Below are 17,589 nucleotides of genomic sequence, written 5' to 3' on the forward strand. Positions count from 1 at the left end.
TTCCTAAAGCTCTCCCGGCAGCCCCTCAGGCTGTGTGTTTGTCTGTTCCTCTGTGGGTCAGCACCACACCATGGGAAACTCGAACTCTGGTAGGATTCTGGGGCTGGGTGAACGAAGCTGGAAAAGCTGATGTCAGGAGTGGATGCACATGGCAGTTGCTGGTCTTAGGGACTTAACACTGACACCAGGTAAGCCAGAAAAGGCCTAGAGAAGTAGGAGTGACCATAGGATCTGTAGCTTTTAAGCCCAGCTCTGCTCCTGGCTGTGCAGCTTTAGGCAAGTCTGGTCTACTTTGGGCATCAGTTTCCTGGCCTACAAAATGAGACAGTTCCATGTATGTGCTGAAGGGCTGTGGATCTGGGTACAGTACAGCTTCTGATTCCACATTCCATCACATTCCTAGGTCACACTGCTGCTTCTTGTTCACAGAGCACCAAGGTTTTCTATGTTGTTGTTTAATTGCTAAATCATGCCCGACTCTTTTGCGACCCCATGGTCTGTAGCCTGCCAGGCTCCTCTGTCCACAGGATTTCCCAGGCAAGAATACTGGAGTGGGTTGCCGTTTCCTTATCTGGGAATCTTCCTGACTCAGGGATTGAACCCAAGTGTCCTACACTGGCAGGCGGGTTCTTTACCACTGAGACACTGGGCAAGCCCAAGGTTCTTGATAATCCCTTCCAAACTCCAGGATCGTGTGTATAGGTGACCTCTCAGATTTCCTTTGGTCCTCATCCCCTTGACAAGTGCCACCTCCTCCCTCCTGGCTCCACCAGGCATTCTGATCCTTAGAAGCAAGAAGCCTTGAGATGAGGGCTTTATAAATCTGCCCTTTTCTGCATGCACCCCTCTCAGGCCTGGTCTTCCCACATTGCTGTGCTCAAATATTCTAGAATTGACACTTCCCCCTCTTCCCTTTGGCTGACCTGCATCCTGGCACGGTTTCTATTACTTGGTGTGTTTCCATGAACACCTGGCTGGGCAAGGAGGGACAGCCTGTATCCCTCCCAAGCCAGAACATTCATGTGAGGCATTGGAGAGCATCCACCAGACTCAACAGATCGACTTCATGGTGGGCAATTGTAAGGCTGACACTGAAATGAACAAACCGTCTGCACACCCCTTCAAGATGGTCTTCACAGTTTATTCTTTCTCCCATTAAGTTTTGGTGCGGTGACTCTTTGGTGAGCAGTTCATTCTTGCAATAAAAACAATGCAGAAGATAACTTTTATTTTTAGTTAAAAGAAAATTAAAAAAAAACAAAACCACTCCCCCCCCCCCCCACCCGCCCCTCCTATCTTCTGGCCACATAGCATGTGGGAACATTAGTTCCCCAACCAGGGATCAAACTTGTGCCCCCTACAATGGAAGTGCAGCATCTTAACCACTGGACCACCAGGGAGGTCCTAAAAGATAATTTTAAAAAGAGACATATTGTTGGATTTCAACCCAGTTTATTTAGATTTTTAGCATAACTGTTGTATTGAGGGTTTAATTCAAGTGAGGTCTCGTGAGGCCTGAAACAGATGCAGCTTGGGGATCTTTTTCTCGAGAGAAAGAGTTAAAAATTATAAATACAGAGAGCTGCAGGCCCTCTGTGCAGGGGTCAGGTCGGCACTGCGTGGGGGCTCAGTGTTTGAAAGAATTGAAGTGAGGCAACCTGCCCATCCTCTGGTTCTGGAGCTTTGCAGTACCGCCAGGTGGCAGTATTGTACCAAATGTGAGAAAGCGACCACCAGGGAAGCTGTGCACCGCATCTCAGGGGACATCTGTACCTGCGCTTTGAATCCCATCCTATGCTCACAACTGCTTAAGGCTCCATGTGTGACATTTCTCTTGGCAAAACGATCTGGTTTCCTTCCTTCAAACTCTGAAGGTTTACTGAAACCTTCAAGGTCGTCCATGCAGGTGACATCAACACCAGTATCACTGTCATGGTGACAGAGTTTGCTCCTTAAGCTTCTAATACACTTCCCCCTCTGTCTTATGGTAATTTCAAGTTGCATTTATGATAAAGCAAAAAGTGTTTTCCATAACTTCTTCCCAAATAATTTTAAGGAGCTTTGGCTCTTCTAATGCTTTTAACCATATTAGACTTTATTTACATCGATCTTATATCCATACAGTAACCATATCCCATCCCTGTCCCAGTATATTTGACATGGTTTTCAGACGCTCACACTTGCTCCATGCTCTGGCAAAGGATTCAGTCTATTCATCTAATGCAAATGGTCAAATGCTCTTCCTTTCTTTTCCCATCCCTCAAACCTATTTTTTCTTTGTTTCTTTTTTATCCCATTAATAGACACCAGTTGGGTATTGGCAACTTTGTGACTCAAGTTTTAGGTTTAAAGGCAAAGAAGTAGCTCAGTCTCTAAAACAGTCTCTCCTGAGAGCTGGCCTCAGAATGCCAATGGGGTTTTCTGTTTATTAAACTTGTTTATATCAAGCACATTTATAGCCATTTTGTAAAAGTTATCAAATACAGCATCTTACAAAGCTATATTGAAGAATAAAGAAAAAAACTTCCAAGCTGAACATTTCACACTGTCACATACCTGAAAATATGTCAGTGAGAATCCTGCTAAACTCAGAAACCAATATGTTAACTAGAATTTTTTTAAAGTTTTTTTTTTTTTTTAATCTGGACCATTCAAATTATTTATTGAATCTGTTACAATATTGTTCCTATTTGTTTTGTATTTTTTTGGCCACAAGGCATGTGGGATCTTAGCTCTTCCACCAGGCATTGAACTCACCTCCTGCATTGAAAGGTGAATCTTAACCACTGGACCACCAGGGGAGGCCCTCTAACCAGTCTTTTAACTTGCTCTTTATCCCACAGATGTGGGAAAGACTATGGGAACTGCCTTCAAAACTTTAAAACTGACAATGTGAGTTGATGGCTGGTTTATGTATAAAGAGTACATGAGAGTCACCCTCATGGATTACATGCATGCCTCTCATTGGCATCCAAGTTACAAAATAGGAACTCTTTAATATAAACTGCAGCAGGAGGAGATTTTACAGTGGTTCTGACTTTAAAAAAATAAAATCAGCATGATAGCTAAAGTAGATGTTCTGACTGTATATCTAATTTTAAAAATCCAATGAACACCAAGAGTGGAAAGGATTTGCAAAATGTTTCTACCAAGAAACTCTTCTTAAAAGCTTCTTACATGAGAAAGATCAGTCAAAGTAGTTTCCATCCTATTCATTAAAAGAAAAAATTTCGAACCACTAAATATTCCTATTAGGAAAAGAGAACAAACTTCTTTGCAGGCTGCAGAAGTCCCCACCCAGCCCACAACGTTTGATGCCCCCCATCATTAGCAGGGTAGCTGCCCATTTCTTATCTTGATTGACAGGTTAATACGGGTCCTGGGGCTATCTTTTCAGCAGGAACACACAACCTTACCAATTACTTTTAAATTATTGCTAATCTGTCAGAAAATAACAAGCATGGGGAATAAAAATATCTGAAAAAGAGATATGTTGGTTGAAGAAGCCTTTACTTCCGGTGTTTGAAAAGGTTCGGTTCAGAAAACTTGCCAGAATTCAGTCAATAGAATTTAGGCACTGAAGGTTTTTTGTTTTTTTTTTTTTTTAAGAAAAACTTGTAGTTTATAATAGTTCATTGGTTCAATTAGGAGCGAAAAAGAAGGGAGTTTTGTAATGCAATTGTCCAGCAAAGGAAAACGCTTGAAATTGGGGGATTATGTGCACAGACCACCTGTAGGGCATTCAGAGCCCTTTTCTATAAAGCTTCAACTCATGCCTAGCTGCCTGCAGGCTGGCTAACAATGCCGGGAAAAGCTGTTTAAAAGGCTGCGGGCACTTGTGCCTCTGGTCTTCACTAACTGTTACAAGTCTTCCTCTCCCTGGCTCTCTCTCCTTTTTAAAGTAAAAGTCCCACATCCCTTTCATGGAAGAACTTTAAGGCTCCGCGGTGGCCAATTGGTCTGCACGAAGAGGAGCCCGGCCGCAGGGAAAGAAACTTCAGACTATACAGCACATTTGGAGAGGAGAAAAGATCAAAGTTTTTCCAACTCAAAGGACCAAGTTCCCTACAGATTAACCCTATTCATTTGGCTCCTCTTAAAGGAATGATGTGCTGAGCCACTGGGCAGACAGGTAAAAAGTTCAACAATTGCCAAAGCATTCTTCTGCTAATTCAACAGCCTTCTGCTCAAATAAATTAGCTTAGTCTTGACAGAGGAACAATAGCTTTTTTCTCTAGGAAAAGAAGCACATTTGATATACACAAGCCTGGAAGGTTATTAAGATGTTAACCCGTTAGTTTAATCCATTAAAGAGTGCCTGTTCCACCACCGGATTGTCGAGTGACTTACACTGTACAGTGTGATCGATGGCCGAAAACATTAACCTCTACCCTTTCAGCAGTGTGTTAGGTCCTGGAGGAGCAGGTGCTTTCAAAATCACGGAGGACGCGAGAAATGAGTGTGGGGTTTGAAGCCTTTAGTGATATTATACAAGATAAATAACAAGGCCGGAGTGGAACTGTGCCTTGCAAAAGTTCCATTTACATCGATTAAGGTGAGTGGTGTCCATGGATCAGAAAAGAGCTAGCATTAAAAACACCATCTTTTCGGAAAGGTGCAAAAACCCCAATTTTGATTTCAGTTTAACAGTGATATTTACTTTGCTAACAACTTAGGAACTCGAGTTTAACAGGTCATTTTTCTTCATGCCTAAGGTCAGTGTACATAATGAGAAACCAGAAAACGTCCGTGTTTCAGAGGAGGGGCCCTCAACAAGCACTTTCAAGGTAACAGTTTAGAAGAGGCAGGGGGAGAGGGCGACGGTTAAGTCATTTATCAAAAGTCATTTTATTGACAAAATAGAATACTTATATTTGTTCTTACAGGGGTGGCCTCTAAACTTTTTACAGAAAATGTACAGACTGTATATCTTTGGGTATGTACATATTTTACACATTTTTACAATTTAACAAATAATTATATTTATAAATACATCCTTTAATGTAAGAAACCCGTATTTACTTGGGGTGTATAATTAAGACATTTCTTGTTTGTTTACTTAAGGCATTTGCCTGGTCATTAAGAATACCCAAACCGTGCAATCCCGTTAGGTCGCGCTCATCCCGCCTCTAGGACGTGTTAGGAATAAGAGTTTACGTAGCAGAGTCGAGGGAGAAAACTTAGGTCCCTCGGGTGAAATCTGTAGGTCTGGCTTCAAGCTCAGCAAAGGGCAACCGGCGAGGGCTCCAAACCTTGGGTCTCGGAAACGCAGCCGCGGGGCTCACCCTCCCCCGCCCTGCCAACAGAAATGAACGCCTGGCGGGAGAAACTCCACGCCCGTCGGTAGAGGAAAGGGGGGTGGGTCTGGGAGGCTTCAATGCCAGGTACTTTGTTCTAAGCGAGTCCCAGCTAATGGATACCATTAAGAGTTCATTATGATGCTAATAGCAATCAACACGGTGAAGGGGTGGAAACCTCTGCCTTCGAGTGTCCTCCTCCCAGCCCCCCACCCCCCGCAGCACTCCGTCTCCTCGCCCCCTCCCCACCCCTCGCGGGCGCACCCTCCCCTTCGCTCAGACCTGGGACAATGGCATCTGCTTTGGATAAGACACTGAGCTGGCCGTGCCAGATCGCCACGTCAGGCCGGTGCTGACGTCGCTGTAGAGGGAGCCCGCCCCGCCGGCCCCCGGTCCCCCTCCCCCGCCGGCCCCCAGCCCCCCGCCCCCCGGGCCGCCGCCCGCCGCGCCCGCGCCCGCCGCGCCCGCGCCCTTGCTGGCCCAGCAGCAGCGGGTGCATAGCGCGCGCCACGACTCGAGCGTCTTGCCGGACCAGACCCACACGCCCGAGGTGATGCCCACTACCAGGCACATGAAGTACTTGAGCATGAAGACCGCGTAGTCAGGCCGGCGCGCCTGGTCGGGCTGTAGATCCCGCAGGCACGGGCAGTTGTGCGTGGCCTCCCAGCGCGGGCGGTTGTGCTGCTCGTAGAAGAGGCAGGCGACCACCACGGCGGCGGGCACGGTGTAGAGCACGGTGAAGAGGCCCAGGCGGATCATGAGCTTCTCCAGCTTGTGCGTCTTGGTGGGACCACCCTGCTGCTTGATGACCGAGCGGATGCGGAAGAGCGACACGAAGCCGGCCAGCAGGAACATGGTGCCGATGAAGAGGTAGATGACCAGCGGCGCCAGCACGAAGCCGCGCAGGTTGTCCAGGCTCTGGTTGCCTACGTAGCAGATGCCTGCCACCGGGTCGCCGTCCACCGAGCTGAGTGCCAGAACGGCGATAGACTTGACGCTGGGCACGAGCCACGCGGCCAGGTGGAAGTACTGCGAGTAGCCGGCGATGGCCTCATTGCCCCATTTCATGCCCGCCGCCAGGAACCACGTGAGCGACAGGATCACCCACCAGATGGAGCTGGCCATGCCGAAGAAGTAGACCAGCAGGAAGACCACGGTGCAGAGCGCCGGGCCGGTGGTCTCGTAGCGCACGTGCTGCTCCACGGCGCCCAGCTCCTCATACTCGCCGCGCCCACCCGGCCCCCCAGCGCCAGCTCCCGCCGCACCCGCGCCCGCCGCCGCGCTCCCCGCGCCCCCGGCCCCGCCCGCAGCCCCAGTGCCGCCGCTGCACGCCACCTTCTCGTGGCCCGCCACCAGGCGCACCAGGTAGCCGACAGACACGAAAAGGTAGCAGGCCGAGAGGAATATGATGGGCCGCTCCGGGTACTTGAAGCGCTCCATGTCGATGAGGAAGGTGGAGACGGTGGCGAAGGTGGACACGAAGCATAGTACAGACCATAGGCCTATCCAGAAGACGGTGAAGGCGCGCTCGTCCTGGCTGAAGAACGGGTTGTGGCAGGGCAACGCGCAGTTGGCGATCTGGCCCGTCTTGACGCGGTTGTAGAGAGGGTGCCGCTCGCTGGACACGCTCACCATGGGCGCGCGGCACTGGCATCCCGGCTCGCAGGGCGCCGCGCCGCCGCCAGGGGGCCGCGCCTTCCCGCCGCCGCCACCGCCGCCGCCGCCGCCGCCGCCGCGTGCAGGGGGCGCAGCCGCGTCCCCGCCGCCGCCCCTGCCGCGGGACGGGGGCCGGGCCCCGGGTGGGCGGCCGTGGCCGCTGCCGGAGGGCGGCTGCTCACCGGGGGGCGGCGGCGGCGGGCGGCGCGGCGGGCTGGGCGCGGCCGTGGTGAGGTCGGTGCGGTTGTAGTCCATGCACAGCGTGTCGGGGTTGCCCTGCTCAGGCAGCCGGTCGCAGCGCATGCGGTCGGGCCAGGCGAAGCCGTACTGGCGCATGAGGGGCGCGCAGCCGGCCTTGGCGCGCTCGCACACCGAGCGGCAGGGAGGCAGGGGTTTCTTGTAGTCCTCTAGGCAGATGGGCGTGTACATGCTGCACAGGAAGAACTTGAGGTCGGGCGAGCACTGGATCTCCACCAGCGGCCAGAACTGGTGCACCTCCAGGCCCGCCTCGTCCTGCGTGTCGTGGTTGAACTGGTTGGGCATATAGGTGTAGTTGTAGCCGATGCCCTTGCACAGCGGCACGGTGATCTCCTGGCACGCCAGTTCCTTGGCCGAGGCGGCCGCCGCACCGCTCGAGCGCTGCAGCAGCGCCAGGGCGGCCAGCAAAGAGGTCACTTCCAACAGGTATCCCCACTCCATGCTGCGCGCCTCGGCCCCGCGCCTTCGCCCTCCGGGCGGCGCGCGGAGGGGCGCCAGAGGCTCCTGCGAGAGCGCCGGGCTCTCTCCTGCCTCTCTCGGGAGGGGTTCTGCCAATAGCCTAGTCCCTTTCTCGAGATGCGTCCTCTCGGAGCTGCGGGAGACGAGGGTGGCCGCCGAAGGGCACCGTGGTCCCAGGGTCTGCCCCGCTCACTCCCGCCGGGCTCAGCCCTCGCGGGACAGAGTGGCCGGCCCCCGGCTCATCTCTCCCTCCCTCGGTCGCTTTCTCCGCGCGCGCCGGTGACTCTGCCGGGCACTGAGGGCGGCGGCGCAGCAAGTTTCTTCTCGGGCCGCGGTGCGCAGTCAAGATGGCTGGGCCAGGCCGCTCTGAGCCGGGTCAGCCCCTGCAGCCCCCTTTCGGTGTCCCGGGGCTCATGCTCGCCCCCAAGGCCGCGCGGCTGCTGCCGGGGTTACGGGCCCGCCTCCGCCGAGGCCACGGCCCTCAGTCCCCGGCGTCTGTCCGTCGGTCAGCAGCCGGGATGACGGGCCCCGCCTCCGGTGGAAGTAGCGCTCCGGCCGGCACTGGGGCGAGGTGTCGGTGGTTCCCTTCTCGCTGAACTCACGGAGGCAAATCCAGGCCGGAAGGCGGAGCAGACACCTGAGCGGCGCGCCCGCGCTCCGCCGCCGCCGCCGCCGCCGCCGCCGCCACCTCCTCGGCGGGAGCAGTGTCCCTCGCCAACTTCCCGCTCCGGCCCCGCTACGCCCAGGCCGGCTCATGAATATTTATACGGCGCGGACTCCGTCTCCGCCCGCGGCCGGCGCGCCAATCCCGGGCTCGGGGCGGAGTCTGCGCGCTCCCCAGGCCCCGCCTTCCTGGGGCGGACCCGCTTGTCCCCTCGGCAGTGCGCGCTGTCTGCGGCTGGAGTTTGGATAACCTTGGGGTTGACCGCAGAGACGGGTTTTGCCACGAATGTCCCCGCGGCGCTCTGTGGGGCTGAGGACGGGGTTGCTTCACCCCGAGTCTGCGCTTGGGAACTGGGGAAGATTCTTTATGCAGCGCGCGCTTTCAGAGGCCAGTTTCGAACTAGTCAAGCCCCTGCTTCCTACGCTCCCCTAATGTGGGCAACCTGCTGGCGAGGGGACCCCGCGCCCCTCAGCCAGCCGGCGCGTGCGCGGGGGCTTTGCGGGGGAACGGGGAAGCGGCGCCCTTCTTGGGATTGTCAGAACGACGGTCTTGGAGGCTTGGCGATGTGGGAGGAATGGAATGACTGCAGTTCATTCTAGATGGTGGGGCTGGACAGGGGTCAGCCGGGGAACAGGTACCCGGGAGCCCAAGGGCGCGCGCGCGAGGGACGTGGGCACCCGGGCGGGCGGGAAGAAGGGTCTCTTGCCTCAGCTGAGGGACGTGAGGCAGCGTTAGTTTCCCTACCTGGAGAGTGGGGTTCAGATCTCAAAGGGGGTTAGTTCAGATCTCAAAGGGGGTTCTGCTAATTAGGCTAGGTAAGATATATAAAGCATCCGGACATATATAAAGAGCTCCCTTAAGAGATATAATTCCCTTTCTTCTTTAAAAAAGAAAAACAGAAAGGGAGAAAGAAAAACTTATAGGATAGGCTGGAAACTCTGTGGCTGGATTCTCCCTTTTAGCCTCGCGCTTTTGGAACGTATGTGCGTCTCTCCAAAGTTGACATGTTTTTGCCAGAGCCTCCTCCCCCCCGTGGGAGGCGGCGCCGGGCCCTGGCGCGGACGCGCGGACACGTCTCCGCGGTGTTCCCGGGGCCGAGCGGCTGGGGACGCGGCCAGCGAGCGAGGCCCCCGCCAGCTCGTAGCCACCTTAGACAGGGAGGGGCCCGAGGGGCGGGCGGCCTGGCAGGTTCATTTACGCTTGTTAAGACGTCCCAGGGGGTTGTCTTTCTCCGAGAATGGAGTGTTTATTTTTTAATTGATGTGCTGTTTCATTTAGCGCTTGTATGGAACTCACGCTGGGGCTGTAATTACTGTAATCTCGGGAACAAGCATTTCAGTTAGCCAGGAGAGTGGCAGCAGACGTCTGTCTCTCTCCTCCTTTCCCTCTCCCCTCTCCCTTCTCCCTCTCCGGCTGGAAAACTAAAGTTATTGAGGCTATGGGGACGAAGGAGAGGTATAACTAAAAGCTCGTTTGGGGGCCAGGACTTTTTTTATTGGGTTGGGGGGGGGGGAGGAGGATGCGGTGGTGGTGGTAGTTGGTAATTATCTGTTTACAAACAACTCTTGTCGTGAAACAAAAATAACTAGCAGCATCTGTATATGCCAGGACCCTATGTCTCTCTCGTCCTGTTCTCTCTAGCTTAGTTTAGCAACCGCATTCTAATTAGAAAGATAAAATCTCCCAACCCCTCCCCCGCACCCCAGCCCCACCCCTAATTTTTGGCAAGTTCAGTATTTCCACCAAGAATTCTAGGCAGAGCCACCAGGCTGGTCATACCCTCATTGTCCTTTTTCTTTTAAACTGGTCTATTTAGAACCTCTTTATACCAAAACAAAACACTTCCTTCGCATTTTTTGTTTTAGTAAAACTATACTGAATAGGAATCAGAAATTCTGAGGCGTCAGAAAGATTGGCTGATTCAGCAGAAAATGATCTCGAGTTTTCAAAAATGCAAAACTCAACTGTTACTTGGTCTTTTAAAAATGAATTTCTTTCCTTTCTCCGGATGGGAATTCCCTTTGTGGCATATGGAACGCAGAATGTCACCTCTGTCCTGTTGGCATCCTTTTCAAGCCATGGCCATACTCCAGAACATTCAGCTGCAGAAAAACAGCAGGTGATACCTGGAGATATGATGCTAAGCACAGTAGAAAGGCAAATCACCCAGTTTGAGGACCAGCCTGGGCCTTGCCTCCCCCTGACCACAGATAGGAGGCGCTTGCTTCCAAAAGCAACATAGACAGTTTCTTATGATTTTCTTCGGCAGGAAATGTCAAATAGTGGAGTTTAGAATTACACTATATAAATTTACTTGAATTGGGTAAAAACAAATTGACATTTGAAAGTTGAGGCTGCAAATAGTTGATTTTGGCTTTTAATTAGCATAAAAAAATTTTTTTTCCCTTTTGAGACAGGATGAAAGCTCTGATGATGTGGACTGTGGAAATTTGGGGAAAATATATTAAGCTTGCTGGAGAAAAGCAGACAAAAAGTTCAGAGCTTTCAAAAATCATTTATCAGCTATTGAGTGTGAGATTAAAACCATTTACATAAAATCATTAAATGCTTACTTTTAATTGAGAGAATAGAAGAATAGCATTTAAATTTTACTGTTAAATTAAATGGATACTTGGCAATCTTTGAGAGCAGAAGAGGCTTAGGAAGCCAATTAGTGTATAAAAGGCAATGATGGGTCAGCAAAAAGAAACTAGGATCATTTATCAACATCCTGGCTAAATAATGATTTTTCTTTTGTATGTAAAGCAGCTGCTTTTTAAGGGAGGGAAAATAGCTTTAGTAGTGACATAAATAATGTAGGGAACTTTCTAGAGGGATTTCTGAACAGATGTCTGGTTACTGAATAGCCCAGGAGCATAATGATATAAACAAGTTGAAGGCATGAATCTAACAGAGAGGAGGGGATGTTAAAAAACATTGGATACCTAGTTAGATGATTGACTATCAGTATATTGTAAGTAGTGAACTTAAGAAACTTTGATGAATTACGTTTCAGTGAATTTTAATTTAAAAGTCCAACCTAAAATTCTTGATCAGGAAGACCACCCAAGTCTATATTATTACAGAATATTAAACTCTATCAAATAATATTAATGTTTCTTGAAGTTTTAGAATCTGTCTTTCAAAGGCTTATGCCTTGAGACACCCAACCATAGATGGAAGGAAAGGTAGAGATTAATCAGTCTTGCTTCAAGCTCTGTTAGAATTAAAATGGGTGAGATTACTTTTCTATCCTTCCATATCTATAATTAACTCCATTAAAGGGCTTCCATTTTCTCCACCACCAAGAGAAGGACTCTGCAAGGAGGAAGTACCCCTTGCCGTGTCTGCTGTAAGATAACTGAGTCAAACAAGTGCCACTGGCCAGGAGTCAGATTTCCACTTTACATGCAGCTGCCATTTTGGAAAATGGTACCTGCACAGTCATTTAATTGGATAATTATTGTGAAATATGTTTTAAAAATCAGTCGTTGATTTTCCCGCTTCATTTACACTGATGTATTGGCCAGATGCTGAGACTCTTATGATGCAGAATGCCTTGTGCATGAGTTTGGGAACTTTCAGATGAATAAAGATCTCCTAAGGAAAACTGGCAGAGCCAAGAAGGAAACAGCTAGTCTCACATATCAATCCATCTGTAAGCAAGGAGTTCTACCATTGGTTCACGTTGGGACAGCAGTGACAGACCTGCAGGTCTGCTCTGGTCTCTTGGCCTCCCCTTGGATTGCATGGGGCCCCCCACTGCTGAATCACGAACTTTCACAGGACAGCAGGCCAAGGCAGGAAGAATGGCAGGACCTTCCACTATTAGAGAAAATCCTTCCCCTTAGGTTACACTGGTCTGAACCTGTCACACCAGTCTTAGCCACGAGGAAGGCTCAGCAGGTGAGGGTCTGGTGGGCAGCCCATGGTGGTCGGGCTCTCATGGCCTGAAGCTGCCAAGGGGAGGAGGGCTGTTGAGCAGACACAGTGGTCAACCACATGTTACTACGGGAAATTAACTTTCAAGTGATATAATTTACCAACATGCCTAGTCTTCCAGAGTATTTTGTTCAGGGCTATAAATTAAGTATGATCTAGATCCAAGAAAACCTTGATATTTACTTTTTTATTTTTCCTTTTGAAGTACTCTGTACAGTGGTGTGAATTAAATGTCAAACAGTTTACTACTTATTTTATTTATAATGTGTATAAACTGTGTAGTGTAACTCCTCAGTTGCTTTTTGTTAAGCTCCTCCCTTCCTGTTTGTACACTTCCTTAAAAACATGGAGACAATTCTGGAATTTTAGGTCTTTTTTTTTTTTTTTTTAAGACTTATATCATGTAACTTTTTGATATTAGCAAACTTAAATAATGTAGGAGAAATGATGTTATGCCCCACTTCTGAAGGGCTTATGGATGTGAAAGAACTTTTCTATCAAAAAATTTTGGTGCAAGCATTTACTTCTGGTAACACTGATCCATTTAAATGGTGGCCTGAAATGATAAAATTTACATTAGTAATATGAATGAAATTACAAGGACTCTGAGGGCATGGAGGTGGTGTTGGTCATAAAGCCATTTCTATTTTCTCTTTAGCCCAATCCAGTTTGGATCAGGCAACCCTGTGGAATCACAGCTCAGTTATTCCCTACCTGTGCCAGCAGGTAACCTATGACCTCTCTGAGATTTACTTCCTCATGCATAAAGTATGGAATGACAAATACAAGAGTCTTTATAAGCCTTGAGGGTTAGATGAGCTAAAAGCTAAAAACTTGGCTCAGATGCAATGCAGGAGACTCAGGTTCGATCCCCAGATCAGGAAGATCCCCTGGAGGAAGGAATGATGACTACCCACTCCCATATTCTTGCCTGGAGAATTCCAAGGACAGAGAAGCCTGGTGGCTATAGTCCATGGGATCCCAAAGAGTAGGACATGACTGAGCGACTAACACTTGGCGCAGCACAGTATCTGGACTTTGATGCATGAATTGAGCTTCGCAAGAGTTTACTCTGAATGTGCAGAGTGATATGAAATGTATCTATTGATTACAGAAATAACCACAGAAAGAAATCATCTGTACCTTTCACTAAAATTTCACTTGACCTAGTCGAGTCCACACATAAACTTAACCATCACAGACATCCTCTTTTACTGAGAATACACAGGGGTCAGCCACAGATCCACAACCACAATGCCATTCGATGAAAGTATCTATAAAATACACAGAAATAATCTTAAGGAACTGTGAAATAGGCCTGAGAGAGCTGGAAAGGCCTTCGTATAGTTTTTTAGAGAGTGGTCAGCGGTTTGCTAATTTGAGGGAGGCAGAAAGTTTGAAGCAGGTGGCAATGCATTTACAGATTGCAAAGATGAAATAACCTTTGCCTTGGTTACATTTGTTGGTGAAACAGCAAAAGCCATGTTGAACAGAAACATTTTGACTTTTTGACGTGTATTCAATCAGTTGACAAAATGTGCTCCTTTGATGAGATTGCATCTGGACCTGGATTTCAGTGTGTGTTACTATGTTTTCAGCTTCTAGTAATGGGAAGCTCCGCATAGTGGCCTGGAGGACACACTGTCTCACATCCCCCAGATCTGGGGTTGGGGGTGGGGGTGGCTGTGGAGCTGGTTGGTGCTGTCTTCCGTGATGCCATCAAGATCCAGATCTTTCCACTTTCTTGCTCTGTCTGCCTCTGTGGTGGTGAGTCCCCCTCCTGGTTCCAAGGTGGTGACAAATTAAAGCTCACACCCTCACATGTCGACACTGAGAGGAAGAAAGAGGAACATTCCTCAGCCTATGTTTCTTTGCAAGAGCCAGAAGGTTCTCCTGGTAGGGACATCCTTTTATTCCTTGTGGGTCAGAACTGGGTGACAGGCCATGTCACTATGCCCTGACCTGGCCAAGGAGGGACCACTTGAGCCAAACTGGGGCTTTGCCAGCAAGGGAGAGGGTCGGGGAATAGGTTTGGGTGGTGACCAGGGGTATCTGCTGAAACCCAAGGCCTGTCTCAGATCACATAAGGGGCCAGTATCTCTTGAAGACCAAAGCTTGCTGCCCAAGGTCAGAGGTTGATAGTCTGGTCCTCTCAGTAGAAGATGCTTATGCCCTGGGTGTGTCAATCATCAGCAAAGCTCAAGGCCTTTCTCCTCCTTTTTCCCCCAAAGCTGCATGCAGGTGGGATCTGTTAATAAGGTTCCAGTTATTTATTCCACGAGCCATGTATTTTGCTTCAGTGTATGGTTTGTTCTGCCTTCAGAAATCCGGTTGCCTTGAGGGCTCATCTGCCAGGCTGGGGAACCACTTTGTCTGGCAGGGCGAGCTGGGTGGTTTGCAGTGTTTGCTCATGGCCTGGTCTCACCACAAACTCCCTGCAGGGTAATTACTTGAAGGAACACCTTACTAAACAGCTGGGAAGCATGGCTATTAAGGATCTGCCAGAGATGAAAATTTATTTCTCACCTGTGCGGTTTTCAGAGCCTCATGGGGCTGATGCATGAGCAGTTTCCAGTAACCTGTGGAAAGCCCTGGATCCAGGGGGCCGGGTGGTGTTTTGACCTGTGGTGTGCCGACTCCTAGACGCTTGGGCTCCAAGAGAATTACAGCCTCTAGAGAATTACATCTGCGGGAAAGTGAGAGTTTCCACATTCTTAATCTTTTCTGTAGCATTTTGTGGATTTAAAAACTTTATTTTTACTTACTGACTTCTATTTGTTTATTTACTTTTTGGCCACAGCATGCAGCATTTGGGATCTTAGTTCCCCAACCAGGGATCAAACCCATGTCCTGTGCAATGGAAGCCTGGATTCTTAACCACTGGACCACCAGGAAAGTTCCAGCATCTGTGTCTTTACTCACTTTCAGTACATCACTCTTGTGACATCACTCCCAGTTCTCAGGAGGACCCCTGTGACAATGATGGAGCCTGGCTCTGGTAATGACCTTGGGAATTACCTTTCTGTTGGTGATGCTGGTTGAAAAGGCTTCTTACTCACCAAATCCTGCTGACAAGCCTTTGGGTGGGATGTGATTCCTGATCTGTTGGGTCAGGCTTCTCCGTAGGAAGAAGTGGCCCAGATTCACTGAGGTGACTTTTTACATCAAACTTAAGCCTTCACCTCCTATCACGAGCCTCTGCCTTGGTGACTATCACTCTTGAGACAGAATCTTTTCTTCATATATGTTGACTTTGTCCTGTTCTGCTCCTTTGGGAGCTAAAAAGGAAGGGCTTCTGTTGTTTCCTGTCAGTCTATTACCCTTTTGATTATTAAAATCATTATGTTTCCAATGGGATCCATGTAGTCTCGGAATTCCTATTTCAAAAAATGTCTATCTCCACTGTGGCACTTCATTTTGTGATGTCTTGTCCCCTAGTCTTAAATAGAATCGAACGATTCATTTTATGTTTTATCTGTCAAAAAAAGGAAAGGATTCATTTTCTATTAGGATTCTACTGGAGTTCGGTTGCCTTGTGGTAATAAAAGACTGAGGTTTCTGCTCAAAGGTAATTCATTGAGATTATACATCCTAATGTTTTTGATTAGACTAAAAAATGTAGGTATAACTAAATAAAGTAAATCCCAACCTATAATTCATAACCGCAGAATGATAAACGTGAGCCTTGTTCCTAGGTTTCCCAAGTGAGCTGTAAAATCTGTACTTCGAAAACGAAGTTTGGATTCTATGTTAATAGTTACTACAGGGAGTAGTCCCTTTGCTTAAGAATAGAAGTGACCGGAATAAGGATGGAAAGTAGTTTGATCTGTGTTACATCGGTGATGTATCAGAGGGTAGTGAGAGGAGGCTCGATGGACAAGGTCAGAGTAGAATAGTAATGTTGACTACTATTTTTAGCTAGTCTTTGATGTGTGAGGCTCTGGGCTTGACCTTTTTCATCATCTAGGATGTTTTTGCAACTAGCAGCAGTTAACCCTATTCAAACTGGCTTATGCACAATAGAAATATGTTATCTCACCTAGTGAGGAGTACAGAAGTGTTGGTACAGATTGTCAGAAATATCCTCAAGCGTTCAGGTTCTTTCTGTTTCTCTGTCCTGCCTCCCGTAGGGTGTTGGCAGTAGTGACCTCAGGGTTGGAAGATGTCTTCATGTGCAGAGACAACATACCAATGAAATACAGCAAACAAGCAACGATGGGGCTATTTCGTTCCTTTCCTCTTTCCTAGAAGGACACACTCCCAGGAGTCTCCTGGAAGACTTCATTGATTGTATTGGGTTAAATCTTCATTCCTAAAACTTTGACAACAGAAATGGGAACACCACACTTGGCTTAAAGAAATCAGGATACCCTATCTCCTGGAGCTCAGGAGGTACCTGGCCAGGTAGAAGAGGGTAAATACCTGAATACAATTAGGGTTTATAAGAAAGAAAGAAGGGAAGTGGGGATGAACGTTGGTACAGCAACCAACACTCTGCTACATGACTGTATCCATCGGCATCTTTTTCATGTCTAAACCTCATGGAATATCTGGCAAGATAGGTATTAATACTAAAAGTCGTGTTTTCCAGATGGAGCTCATTTCAGTGTCGTGTACTCTATCACAGAATTTTGAAGCAGTGGAATTCTTTCTTCCAAGTGAATCATTCACCAAACTACTACATGTAAACAAATAAAGATATATCTAAGTTCAAATAATGAAATGGACAGGAAAATCAATGTAAAAATTCCAGTGAAGCTTTTGAACAAGAACACTGGAAAAGATCAGTTAGGGATGATACTGGTGACATCACACACAGACCTAGGTTCAGAAAAAGACCAGTGCTGACAAATGGCTTCCCTAACAGGTGTCTCACAAGACTAAATGTATTCACAGAAAGAGCAAAAGCAGCTTCCTTCTGTGCACTTCAAGTAAAAGCTGATTGCACAGTGCGATCCCTGTGTTGAGGGTTTTCAACGCATTACAGTCATATCATAATTTGGTGAACTGTCTTTTCTAATATTTCCTTCTGTGAAGCATCTCCAACTGGGCACAGCGCCCCTGGCTGCTCCCCACCTGCTCGCTGTTGGCTGTGATTGTAGAGGCCATGGGCGCGCACTGTCCAGCCAGCCATCTCTCCTCCACTCTTCTGCCCCTCCGACCAGCTCTGCTCTGTTCCTGCAGAGAGAGACCTGTTTCTCCTTGGCCGGGGGAGGCAGTGACTGGGGTGAGTCCACTCTGTGTGGAGATTCAGTAGTAGGAGACAGCCCATAAATAAAAAGCAGCATTTTCTAATATTGGTTAGAAAGATGT

The 17,589-nt window shown here is 48.6% G+C and overlaps 1 protein-coding gene and 1 long non-coding RNA gene across 2 annotated transcripts; one reads left to right on the forward strand and one right to left on the reverse strand.

The window, feature by feature from the left end:
• Positions 1 to 2,074: 2,074 nt before the first annotated feature.
• Positions 2,075 to 8,389, reverse strand: FZD8 (frizzled class receptor 8). The gene has a single exon (XM_061126226.1). It carries the CDS (start codon positions 7,650 to 7,652, stop codon positions 5,574 to 5,576), a length of 2,079 nt encoding a protein of 692 aa, XP_060982209.1. The 5' UTR covers positions 7,653 to 8,389; the 3' UTR covers positions 2,075 to 5,573.
• Positions 8,390 to 14,785: 6,396 nt separating this feature from the next.
• LOC133044342 (uncharacterized) lies at positions 14,786 to 15,633 on the forward strand. The gene is made up of 2 exons (XR_009689919.1): positions 14,786 to 14,972; positions 15,077 to 15,633. It is a non-coding gene; the product is annotated as an uncharacterized LOC133044342 (long non-coding RNA).
• The last annotated feature ends 1,956 nt before the right edge of the window (positions 15,634 to 17,589 follow it).

This window comes from Dama dama, chromosome 23, assembly GCF_033118175.1.
Source record: "Dama dama isolate Ldn47 chromosome 23, ASM3311817v1, whole genome shotgun sequence".
NCBI lineage: Eukaryota > Metazoa > Chordata > Mammalia > Artiodactyla > Cervidae > Dama > Dama dama.